The sequence below is a fragment of the Dendropsophus ebraccatus genome, chromosome 3 (assembly GCF_027789765.1).
Source record: "Dendropsophus ebraccatus isolate aDenEbr1 chromosome 3, aDenEbr1.pat, whole genome shotgun sequence".
NCBI lineage: Eukaryota > Metazoa > Chordata > Amphibia > Anura > Hylidae > Dendropsophus > Dendropsophus ebraccatus.
The window spans coordinates 103,724,984-103,737,468 of record NC_091456.1 but is presented as its reverse complement, the minus strand read 5'-3'; the positions used below and the strand labels follow the sequence as shown (position 1 = coordinate 103,737,468).

Genomic DNA, 12,485 nt, shown 5'->3' with positions numbered 1-12,485 from the left:
AGCGGTATATACTATATACCACTGATCACTTGTTTCAAATGCTGCCGGCACTTTTTGTCCCGTCACCAAAAATCATTGGTGACGGGATAAAAAGTCAAGTGCCCCGGATTACATGTAACCACCTCGCATTACCTGTAACCACCCCAGATTACCTGTAACCACTCTGCATTACCTGTAACCACCCCAGATTACCTGTAACCACCCCACATTACCTGTAACCACCCCACATTACCTGTAACCACTCCGCATTACCTGTAACCACCCCAGATTACCTGTAACCACCCCACATTACCTGTAACCACCCCACATTACCTGTAACCACTCCGCATTACCTGTAACCACCCCAGATTACCTGTAACCACCCCGCATTACCTGTAACCACCCCACATTACCTGTAACCACTCCGCATTACCTGTAACCACTCCGCATTACCTGTAACCACCCCGCATTACCTGTAACCACCCCAGATTACCTGTAACCACTCCGCATTACCTGTAACCACCCCACATTACCTGTAACCACCCCCACATTACCTGTAACCACCCCGCATTACCTGTATCCACTCCGCATTACCTTTAACCACTCCGCATTACCTGTAACCACCTCACATTACCTGTAACCACCCCACATTACCTGTAACCACTCCGCAGTACCTGTAACCACCCGAGATTACCTGTAACCACCCCAGATTATTCCTAACCACTCCAGTTTACCTGTAACCGCTCAGATAACCCGTAACCATCCCAGATAGCCAGTAAACACCCCCAGATTGCCTGTAACCACCCCAGATTGCCACAGGCTACCCATAACCACTACAGATTACCCGTAACCACCCCAGATTGCCCGTAACCACCCCAGATTGCCCATACTCACCCCAGATTGCCTGTGACTCCTCCCCCAGATTGACCATCATTGCCTGTAACCCCCCCCCCCTCCAGATTGCCCGTCACCAAATCAGATAGCCAGTAAACACCCCCAGATTGTCCGTTACCACCCCATATAGGCAGTAAACACCCCCAGATTGTCCGTTACCACCCCATATAGCCAGTAAACACCCCTAGATAGTCAGTAAACACCCCCAGATTGTCCGTTACCACCCCAGATAGCCAGTAAACACCCCTAGATAGCCAGTAAACACCCCCAGATTGCCCGTAACCACCCCAGATTGCCCGTAACCAACCCAGATAGCTAGTAAACACCCTAGATTGCCCATAAACAACCCAGATTGCCACAGACTGCTCGTACCACCCCAGATTGCCCGTCACCACCCCAGATAGCAAGTTAACACTCCCAGGTTGCCCGTCACCACCCCAGATTACCTGTAATCTCATTTTTAAAAATTTTTTTAGCAACTGCGCTATTCTAATAACCGATACTAGCTGCGGTTTTGCCCCAGCAAAATGACGCTCCTTCCCTTCTGAGCCCTGCTGCGTGCCCATACAGTGGTTTATGCCCACATATGGGGTACCGTTGTACTCAGGAGAACCTGCTTTACAAATTTTGCAGTGCATTTTCTCTCCTGTTTCTCGTGAAATTGAGAAATTTTAAACTAAACAAACATATTATTGAAAAAATTCTTTTTTTTTCATTTTTACTTTCTAATTTTGAATCCTTTCCTCTAATACCTGTGGGGTCAAAATGCTCACTGCACCCCAAGATGACTTCTTTGAGGGGTGCCCTTTCCAAAATGGGATGACTTTTGGGGGTTTCTCTGCTGCGGACACTACAGGGGCGCTGCAAACGCACCTGGCGCTCGGGAACTTCTTCAGAAAAATCTGCACTGCAAATGCTAATTGGCCCTCCTTCTGTTCTGAGCCCGGCTGTGTGCCCATACAGTGGTTTATGCCCACATATGGGGTACCGTTGTACTCAGGAGAACCTGCGTTACAGATTTTGGGGGGCCTTTTCTCTCCTGTTCCTTGTCAAGTTGAGAAATTTCAAACTAAACAAACATATTATTGGAAAAATTCTAGTTTTTCATTTTTACTGTCTAAATTTGAATACTTTCCTCTAATACCTGTGGGGTCAAAATGCTCACTGCACCCCAAGATGACTTCTTTGAGGGGTGCACTTTCCAAAATGGGGTGACTTTTGGGGGGTTTCTCTTCTGCGGACACTACAGGGGCTCTGCAAACGCACCTGGCGCTTGTAAACTTGTTCAGTAAAATCTGCACTGAAAATGCTTATTGGCGCTCCTTCCCTTCTGAGCCCGGCTGTGTGCCCATACAGTGGTTTATGCTCACATATAGGGTACCGTTGTACTCAGGAGAACCTGCGTTACAGATTTTGGGGTGCGCTTTCTCTCCCTTTCCTTGTGAAGTTGAGAAATTTCAAACTAAACAAACATATTATTGGAAAAATTCTAGTTTTTCATTTTTACTGTCTAATTTTGAAAACTTTCCTCTAATACCTGTGGGGTCAAAATATTCACCGCACACCAAGATGTATTCTTTAAGGGGTGCACTTTCCATAATGGGGTAACTTATGGGGGGGGGTTCACTCTGCTGACACTACAGGGGCACTGCACCCGGCGCTCAGAAACTTCTACAGCAAAATCTGCACTGAAAATGCTAATTGGCGCTCCCTTTTTTCTGGGCCCCGCTGTGTGCGCATACAGTGGTTTACGCCCCCATATGGGGTACCATTGTACTCAGGAGGACCTGCGTTACAGATTTTGGGGTGCCTTTTCTCTCCTGTTGCTTGTGAAAATGAGATACTTAATCTGAACGAACATATTGTTTGAAAATTTCTATTTTCCATTTTTTTCCGGCCTAATTGTGAATACTTTCCTCCAGTCCCTGTAGGGTTAAAATGCTCATTATACCCCTAGATTAATTCCTTATGGTGTGTAGTTTCCAAAATGGGGTCATTTATGGGGGTTTCAAGTATACGAGCCTCCTAAACACACTTAAAAAAAGAACTGGTCCCTAAAAAAAATTAGTTTTGGAAATTTCATGAAAACTTGATACATTTCTAAGCCCCGTAACACCCAAGAAAAGTAAAATATGTTTATGAAATGAAGCCAGAATAAAGAGGACATATTGGTAATGTGACCTAGTAACTAATTTATGTGATATGACTTTCTTTTTTTAGAAGCAGAGAATTTCAAAGTTTGTAAAGTGCAAATTTTTCATGATATTTTTATGTTTTTCACAAAAAACACAAAAGACAGTGACCAAGTTTTGCCACTAACACAAAGTGCCATATGTGACGAAAAAACTTCCTCAGAATGGCTAGCATACGTTAAAGCATCACTGAGCTATAAGCGCATAAAGTGAGACGGGTCAGATTTTGAAAAATGAGCCTGATCATTAAGGCCCAAACAGGCTTGGTCCCTAAGGGGTTAAATGTGACAGGAGCAGCTCCTGTCACTTACTGATCGGGATCCTGACTCTGCTCCTTTGTGTTTCCTGACCACCCCTGGGGGTCACTGCCAAGCCAAGGGGGGCTCGGAGCCTTTGACCTTTGAGGGTCCAATGAAGCTCCCCCTTATGTGGAGATAGGTAGCTGTGAGAGCGCAGCAGCTGGTTTTCCCCTTCAGTCAGCATAATGTGTATAGACTGGGTAGCCTTTTCTCCTTCCATCATATCCTTCTTGTGATAACTTGCTGCGGTCAGTGCCCCATGCAGGTCCCACTGCACTCCCTGCAATGCACCCTGCACTGTGGAGGCTCCTGCCTGACTTTAGTGGCAGACAGGTGGCAGCCAATCACAGCTCCCTTAGAGAAACGAAAGCTGCGCTTTGATTGGTCGCCATCAGACACATCTTTGAGTGGCACACAATATGACTGAACACAAAAGAAAACAGAACATGATGGGAAAATAGAAGCGCTGCGCTCTGTTGGAGGCAAAATATGGAACGCTTCACGAATTTGCGTGTCATCCTTGCGCAGGGGCCATGCTAATCTTCTCTGTATCGTTCCAATTTTAGTATATGTGCTGCCGAAGCGAGCACGACTCACTAGGGGGCGCACTAGCTATATATAGTCTCTCTTTCATGATAATCCTACATTAGGGCGAGTCCATGAGGCCAGCCCTCTATCACCTCTATAACGCACTCCCACAGCCTAGACTGCTCATGCTGCATAGACATACATCGCTTACGTAGTTGTTTCTAACTAAGAGTCCAGGATTCGTGCCCAATGTATTATGGGTAGCGTAACTTCTCGGCATCTTAGCATAGCGCCGCCCACCATCCCATACTGCTTCTCACTTTCACGGTCACCGCAATGGCCGAGGCCACAGGAAGCGGAAGAGGCGCCGGAAGTCGGCGATAATCTGAGACTGTGCGACCCCGTAAGCTCCGAGGGCCCCCACCCCATAGATAGAGGGGCAGGAGCGGGGAGCCACCGGGAGCGGGCGCAGGTAGGCGGGGGCTGTGCCGAGCTGCGGCCGGAGGATGCTGCCGTGTGGAGGCAGGAGGCATCCCGTCAGCCGGGACACATCTGCTGAGCTCTCTCTATTTCTCTTCCCGTTCTAAGGAGCTGCCAAGATGTCTGAGAACCAGGGGAACATTCCTATCAATAACACTAATGGCAACCGGGTGCGGACCCCCAACCTCAACCAGAACCCCCTGATCAACGTGCGGGATCGCCTCTTCCACGCTCTCTTCTTTAAGATGGCAGTCACCTATGCCCGGCTCTTCCCTCCCTCATTCCGCAGGATCTTTGAGTTCTTTGTCCTTCTCAAGGTATCAGTCCACAAGAAGCCCCCCATGTATCTTGTATGTAGACCCTCAGGGATCTATGGTACTTGTGGTGTTCCTGCTGCTATGTGCTCACTACATGCTATAGGCTCCTCCTGTGTGATCTGCAGGTACAGAGGCCTGGGCTCACCTCACATACAGTGCTAGGCTCAATACATGCTATAGGCTGTGCTGTGTGATCTGCAGGTACAGAGGCCTGGGCTCGCCTCATGTACACTGCTAGGCTCACTATAAGCTATAGGCTGTGCTGTGTGATCTGCAGGTACAGAGGCCTGGGCTCACCTCATGTACACTGCTAGGCTCACTATAAGCTATAGGCTGTGCTGTGTGATCTGCAGGTACAGAGGCCTGGGCTCACCTCATGTACACTGCTAGGCTCACTATAAGCTGTGCTGTGTGATCTGCAGGTACAGAGGCCTGGGCTCACCTCATGTACAGTGCTAGGCTCACTATAAGCTGTGCTGTGTGATCTGCAGGTACAGATGCCTGGGCTCACCTCACGTACAGTGCTAGGCTCACTATAAGTTATAGGTCCTGTGTGATCTGTAGGTAGACATGGAGGCCTGGGCTCACCTCACATACAGTGCTAGGCTCACTATAAACTATAGGTCCTGTGTGATCTGCAGGTAAACATGGAGGCCTGGGCTCACCTCACATACTGTGCTAGGCTCACTATAAGCTATAGGTCCTGTGTGATCTGCAGTTATAAATGGAGGCCTGGGCTTACCTCACATACAGTGCTAGGCTCACTATAAGCTATAGGTCCTGTGTGATCTGTAGGTAGACATGGAGGCCTGGGCTCACCTCACGTACAGTGCTAGGCTCACTATAAGCTATAGGTCCTGTGTGATCTGTAGGTAGACATGGAGGCCTGGGCTCACCTCACATACAATGCTAGGCTCACTATAAACTATAGGTCCTGTGTGATCTGCAGGTATACATGGAGGCCTGGGCTAACCTCACATACAGTGCTAGGCTCACTACAAGCTATAGGTCCCGTGTGATCTGCAGGTATACATGGAGGCCTGGGCTCACCTCACATACAGTGCTAGGCTCACTATAAGCTATAGGTCCTGTGTGATCTGCAGGTATATATGGAGGTCTGGGCTCACCTCACATACAGTGCTAGGCTCACTACAAGCTATAGGTCCCGTGTGATCTGCAGGTATACATGGAGGCCTGGGCTCACCTCACATACAGTGCTAGGATCACTACAAGCTATAGCAGTGCTTCTCAAACTGTGAGGCGGGCCTCACCAGTGAGGTGCCCCCTAGTTGTTGGTGAGGCCCAGCTGGGGAGCCATTTTTCACAAAAGTAACTATGATCTGCACAGTCCTTTTGCTGTTAACAAAAATCTCCATTTTAGCAACATAATTAATTTATTTTGTACTTGCTTTATTAGTATATAGCTCTTGGAGATGGGTGAGAGGTAGCCCTAGCATTATTTTCAGCTTTTAAATGAAATGGACTTTTACCACACATGGTGAGGCTCAGGTACCCTCTTGGTCAGTCTGGTGAGGCCCAGGCATTGCCTTGGTCTGTTGGGTGAGGCTCCAGTAGAATAAGTTTGAGAAGCACTGAGCTATAGGCTACTCCTATGTAGGGCTGGGCGATATGGGCCAAAATCAATATCGCGATTAATCGCACATGTAGCCGCGGTAACGATAACTGAACTATAATTATGACACGCCCCTTTTTGCAAACCACACCCACTTGCTATGAAAAAACTGTCAATATCAAAAAAGTAAAAAACTCACTGAGCATGACTATACAGGGGTGGCGGACAGGGGTGTATAACTATACAGGGGTGGCGGACAGGGGTGTATAACTATACAGGGGGCGGATAGGGGTGTATGACTATACGGGGGGGGGGGGGGGGGGGACAGGGGTGTATGACTATACAGGCGGGGGGTGGACAGGGGTGTATGACTATACAGGAGGGATAGGGGTATATGACTATACAGGGGGGATAGGGGTGTATGACTATCCAGGGGGGACCGACAGGTGTGTATGACTATACAGGGGGGACAGGGGTGTATCACTATACAGGGGGGGACGGGACAGGGGTGTATGACTATACAGGGGGGGCGGACAGGGGTGTATGACTATACAGGGGGGACGGACAGGGGTGTATGACTATACAGGGGGGGACAGGGGTGTATGACTATACAGGGGGGGGACAGGGGTGTATCACTATACAGGGGGGACGGACAGGGGTGTATGACTATACAGGGGGGGACAGAGGTGTATGACTATACAGGGGGGGGGGCAGGGGTGTATGACTATACAGGGGGGGGGGGGGACAGGGGTGTATGACTATACAGGGGGGGACAGGGGTTGTATGACTATACAGGGGGGGACAGGGGTGTATGACTATACAGGGGGGGACAGGGGTGTATGACTATACAGGGGGGGACAGGGGTGTATGACTATACAGGGGGGGGACAGGGGTGTATGACTATACAGGGGGGGGGGACAGGGGTGTATGACTATACAGGGGGGGGGACAGGGGTGTATGACTATACAGGGGGGGACAGGGGTGTATGACTATACAGGGGGGGACAGGGGTGTATGACTATACAGGGGGGGTAGGGGTGTATGACTATACAGGGGGGGTAGGGGTGTATGACTATACAGGGGGGGTAGGGGTGTATGACTATACAGGGGGGGTAGGGGTGTATGACTATACAGGGGGGGTAGGGGTGTATGACTATACAGGGGGGGTAGGGGTGTATGACTATACAGGGGGGGTAGGGGTGTATGACTATACAGGGGGGGTAGGGGTGTATGACTATACAGGGGGGTAGGGGTGTATGACTATACAGGGGGGGGACAGGGGTGTATGACTATACAGGGGGGGGCGGAGAGGGGTGTATGAATATACAGGGGGGGGACAGGGGTGTATGACTATACAGGGGGGGCGGAGAGGGGTGTATGACTATACAGGGGGGGAGAGGGGTGTATGACTATACAGGGGGGGGCGGAGAGGGGTGTATGACTATACAGGGGGGCGGAGAGGGGTGTATGACTATACAGCGGGGGGGGGGGACAGGGGTGTATGACTATACAGGGGGGGGACAGGGGTGTATGACTATACAGGGGGGGGACAGGGGTGTATGACTATACAGAGGGGGGACAGGGGTGTATGACTATACAGGGGGGGGCAGACAGGGGTATATGACTATACAGGGCGGCGGATAGGGGTGTATTACTATACAGGGAAATGTAGTTCCCTTAGTAAAAGTACAGGGCTGTAGTATAGGAGGAATGAATGGGCTGCAGCAGGATGTCTCCTATAACTTATCCTGCCTGCTGCAGCCCATTCACTCCTCCTATGCTACACTCCTGTACTGTTACTTAGGGAAGTACAGGACAGCCGCCCCCAAATGCTGCTCCTCCAGCTCTGACACGCCGGCGTCCCTGCACACACAGGAAACATGGGCAGTGTTCGCCGGCCGGGTGTGTGGGGGAGGAGCCTCGGAGGGGAGAGGTGGGGGGCCTCGGACAGGACGGGACCAGTGGGGGGCATCGGACGGGACTGGACCGCTGGGGGTGGGGTGGTATCGGACAGGTGAGGAGCCTCAGACTGGACCGGACGGGTAAGGAGGGCGGGCGCTTGGACGGGACTTGCGGGGGGCGGGGCCTTCTTACACTGCTGCTCCTCCACCACCCCCCGCTCTGATATTAGCGCCCCTGCACATAATGTACAGCGCTAATGCCAGGCGGCGTGCGTGTGTGCGGGGGGCGCTCTCACTGGATGGGCGCAGTGAGGGGGCACTCTAACAGGGAGATAGAAAAGCAAAAATACCGCAGATACCGTCCTGGCTAAGTTGAGGTCGGTTAACCGACGCCAGTGATGGTATCGGTATTTTTGCGGTATACCGCCCAGCCCTACTCCTATGTGATCTGCAGGTAGACATGAAGGCCTGGGCTCAGGTCACATACAGTGCCAGGCATTCCCTTGTATAGACGTCATAGATGTCAGACCAGGTGTCTGTGGCAGAATCTCCTGGATGGGATCTTTAGCTATGTGGGATCCATCCTTTTAAAGTGATATAGTCACCCATCCCCCCCCCCCCCCCCCCCTGTCTCTCAATGTGCTGTTCTCCACAAGCTTAGATGTTGCACATTGGATATACACATATTTAACACTTGTCTGTATCTTTTCTCTCCTCTGAACTCGCTTCATTTCTTCAGTGGACAGTGTCACCTAGGCAGAGCTTCATGGCAGTCGGGCCCCCTCTCCAGCCAGGAGATGGGGCCTAACTGCTGTCATACCCTTCCTAGGGCACACTGTTAAAGTGTCACTGTTTGTAAAAACTTTTAACATGTCATAGAGACAAGTCAAAAAGTTTGAGTTTTCAGGCCTGTACCGATCAGGAGAAAACCGTACTAAGTAATTCTCCCCCATTTCTGTGTCATGTGATCAAATCAGTTTTAACCCTTTAAGGACGGGGCCCATTTTCGATTTTGCGTTTTCGTTTTTTCCTCCTTGTGTTTAAAAGGTCATAGCACTTGCATTTTTCCACCTAGAAACCCACATGAGCCCTTATTTTTTGCGTCACTAATTGTACTTTGCAATGACAGGCTGAATTTTTGCATAAAGTACACTGCGAAACCAGAAAAAAATTCAAAGTGTGGTGAAATTGAAAAAAAAAAACGCATTTCTTTTATTTGGGGGGTATGTGTTTTTACGCCATTCGCCCTGTGGTAAAACTGACTTGTTATGCATGTTCCTCAAGTCGTTACGATTAAAACGATATATAACATGTATAACTTTTCTTGTATCTGATGGCCTGTAAAAAATTCAAACCGTTAACAAATATACGTTCCTTAAAATCGCTCTATTCCCATGCTTATAGCGCTTTTATCCTTTGGTCTTTGGGGCTGTGTCAGGTGTCATTTTTTGCGCCATTATGTTTACTTTCTATCGGTACCTTGATTGCGCATATACGACTTTTTGATCGCTTTTTATTAAATTTTTTCTGGATTTGATGCGACCAAAAATGCGCAATTTTGCACTTTGGGATTTTTTTGCGCTGATGCCGTTTACCGTACGAGATCAGGAATGTGATTAATTAATAGTTCGGGCGATTACGCACGCGGCGATAGCAAACATGTTTATTTATTTATTTGTTTACTTTTATTTAAAACCTGGGAAAAGGGGGGTGATTCAGACTTTTATTAGGGGAGGGGGCTTTTTACTATTAACAACACGTTTTTTACACATATACTAGAAGCCCCCCTGGGGGACTTCTAGTATATACACTTGGATCTCTCATTGAGATCTCTGCAGCATAGATATGCTGCAGAGATCCATGAGATCGGCACTCGTTTGCTTTCGGCTGCTGCAGTCGAAAACGAACGAGTGCCGAGCCGAGGACGGCGCCATCTTGGACGCGTCCCTGGCCGGCATCAGTAACGGAGATCGCTCCTCCGGGACAAGGTCCCGGAGGAGCGATCTCCCCCACTAGACACCATGGAAACGTTGCCTCCGGTAATCGGAGGCAGCTGTCAACTTTGACAGCTGCCTCCGATTAGCTAATTAGCGGGCACGGCGATCCGACCGTGCCCGCTAATAGCAGCGGTCCCGGGCTACTCGCGGCACCCGGGATTGCGGCACTTTGAAGTGCAAGTGAGGACATATGACGTACGGGTACGTCATATGTCCTTAAGAGGTTAAAGGGTACCAATAACCCAATTGGGCTGATATGGTTTCCTGAACTGCTGTATACAGCAGAAGCTGTATACCCGAAAAAGAGCACTTTAATACCCCAGGCGTGTAACTGGTAGAGGCGGGGAAGTAGTCATCTGGGCGGATCCTTGCCCGTCACTAGTCACCACGCTCTGCCTGCCAGCGCGCTTGGAGAGGATGAATGACAGGCTGAGAGGTCCGTTACTGGCCTTTCTGCCTGTCAATCATCCCGCTGAGCGCGGTGACTAGACACAGACGGGGAGCTGCCCAGATGACTGCCTCTACCTGTCACGCCCACGAGGTAAAGTGCTTTTTTTCGGGTATACAGCTGCAGCCGGTATGTGCTGTGGCTGCTGCAGGAACTGTATACAGCAGTTCAGGGAACCATATCAGCCCAATTGGGCTGATTGGTTCCCTTTAACACCCAGGGACAGTTTAAGGGGGAAGCGAGTGGGGAATGAGGGAAAGAAAGCACTAAGCTGACAGGTCATACATATACACACAGGCAGTGACACATAGGCTATTACATATACACACAGGCAGTGAGCATTGAGGGTCTGCCCAAACAACTAGAAGAACCTTTGGATGGCCCATTGAAGTCATTGCCTGTCTGCTGCCACTGCTCTTATTGCACGGAGCGACAAGCAACAGTCACTGACATAGTCATGATCTTTTAGTGCATGGGTCTCCAAACTGCGGCCGTCCAGCTGTTGCAAAACCACAATTCCCAACATGCCCGGAGAGCTAAAGCTTTAGATTTGGCTGTCCAGGCATGATTGGATATGTAGTATTGCAACAGGTGGAGGGCCACAGTTACGAGACCCATGTTTTAGCATATTGAAGGACCACGATCCGATGACACCGTGCATGTTGGCTGATCATTGCCTTTCAACATGCATTATTACATTAAACGATTATCGGTCTGAACAGTGAAATCGATACACAAAGTATACTAGACAATTGCGTTATTATATAAAGAATAGAATTTATTTGCTGTAACTAGGATTTTCCTGGGATCTCTAACCCTATTAGAGCAAATGGGTTTTTATAAACAGTAGTCCAACAGAAATCCCCTATTTTAGCTAGAGGTGAAGAGTGCAAAGAGCACAAATAGATAACCTCAGCTGGGAGGATGAGAGACTCTTCCAAATGTTACTCTTCACGTGAACATTGGGGAGCAGTGGTCTTTTGAACACTCTTAGAGGAACTCCATGGAGATCTTGATGCGTCACCAGCTAACTATGGCCTGCATTGCTAAGTACTGTAGATGCAGAATCGCTTAGCAAACAGCCAGGTCAGGTATTCTCTAGACAGGCTGACGGATTCCCAGCGGAATAATTACAGTGAGAAAGTCTGCCTTTCATTGCAGTTTCCCTACAGTATTCCATAGTCTCTGTGTCTCAGTTCTTCTGGTGGGTGGTTAACCTGTGTGTTGCTAAAAAGTTGGGTACAATAGGTCGCAGACATGTTTACCAGGGGTTTCCTTTACCATTTTCGGTGCATTTTACAAGCCCCAGCTTGGTAATGGATGCAGTCTATGTGACGGCTTCTACTACTAAGGTTGTAAAGTGAATTTTAAATGGTTTTAAAAAAAATAAAATAAATGAATTTTGGAATAAAAAAGACCCTCACACCACTCATTGACCATTTAAAAAAAAAAAAGAAAAAAAATCTTCCGGTGTTCTATGTAGTCCTCAGGACACCAGTATCCTAACAAAAATAGGAGAGGGGGGAAAGTTAGTAAATGGGGGGTGCTTTCCCTGCTTAGCTAGTGTCCACAGCTGGTGCATGTGGTTTTGAACTGCAGACAGGAGTTGGATTTGCAAGTCCTGTCTGCAGTTCGCAAGTGCATATGCTAGTGCAGCAGGGAATGGCACCCACAGAATACTTCGTTTTTAACATAAATGCAATGTGGGAACTCAGGGTTTTCACCCCCTCTGCTAATGTCTGTAGTACCTCTTCCTCTGCACTGCAGCCTCTAGTGATCGTGTGACTCTTACTAGAGGCTGAAGACACAGCCAGTAGCAAGGAGGGTTAAGTGCCAACTGAGGAGCAGAACACCCATCATTTTGACAGATGTTCTGCT

General features: G+C 49.0%; 1 protein-coding gene and 1 non-coding gene across 3 annotated transcripts in view; one reads left to right on the top strand and one right to left on the bottom strand.

Moving 5' to 3' along the window:
- Nucleotides 1-3,847: 3,847 nt before the first annotated feature.
- Nucleotides 3,848-3,954, bottom strand: LOC138787706 (U6 spliceosomal RNA). The gene has a single exon (XR_011362442.1). It is a non-coding gene; the product is annotated as a U6 spliceosomal RNA (small nuclear RNA).
- Nucleotides 3,955-4,197: 243 nt separating this feature from the next.
- Nucleotides 4,198-12,485, top strand: part of TMEM259 (transmembrane protein 259) — a 35,047-nt gene continuing 26,759 nt past the window's right edge. The window contains exons 1-2 of one of the 2 annotated variants that reach the window (XM_069962398.1): nt 4,198-4,364; nt 4,481-4,689. In XM_069962398.1, coding sequence (XP_069818499.1) covers nt 4,492-4,689 — 198 coding nt within the window. In that variant the 5' untranslated portion in view covers nt 4,198-4,364; nt 4,481-4,491. The remainder of the gene's footprint in view (nt 4,365-4,480; nt 4,690-12,485) is intronic. The other variant, XM_069962397.1, reaches the window with a different exon arrangement.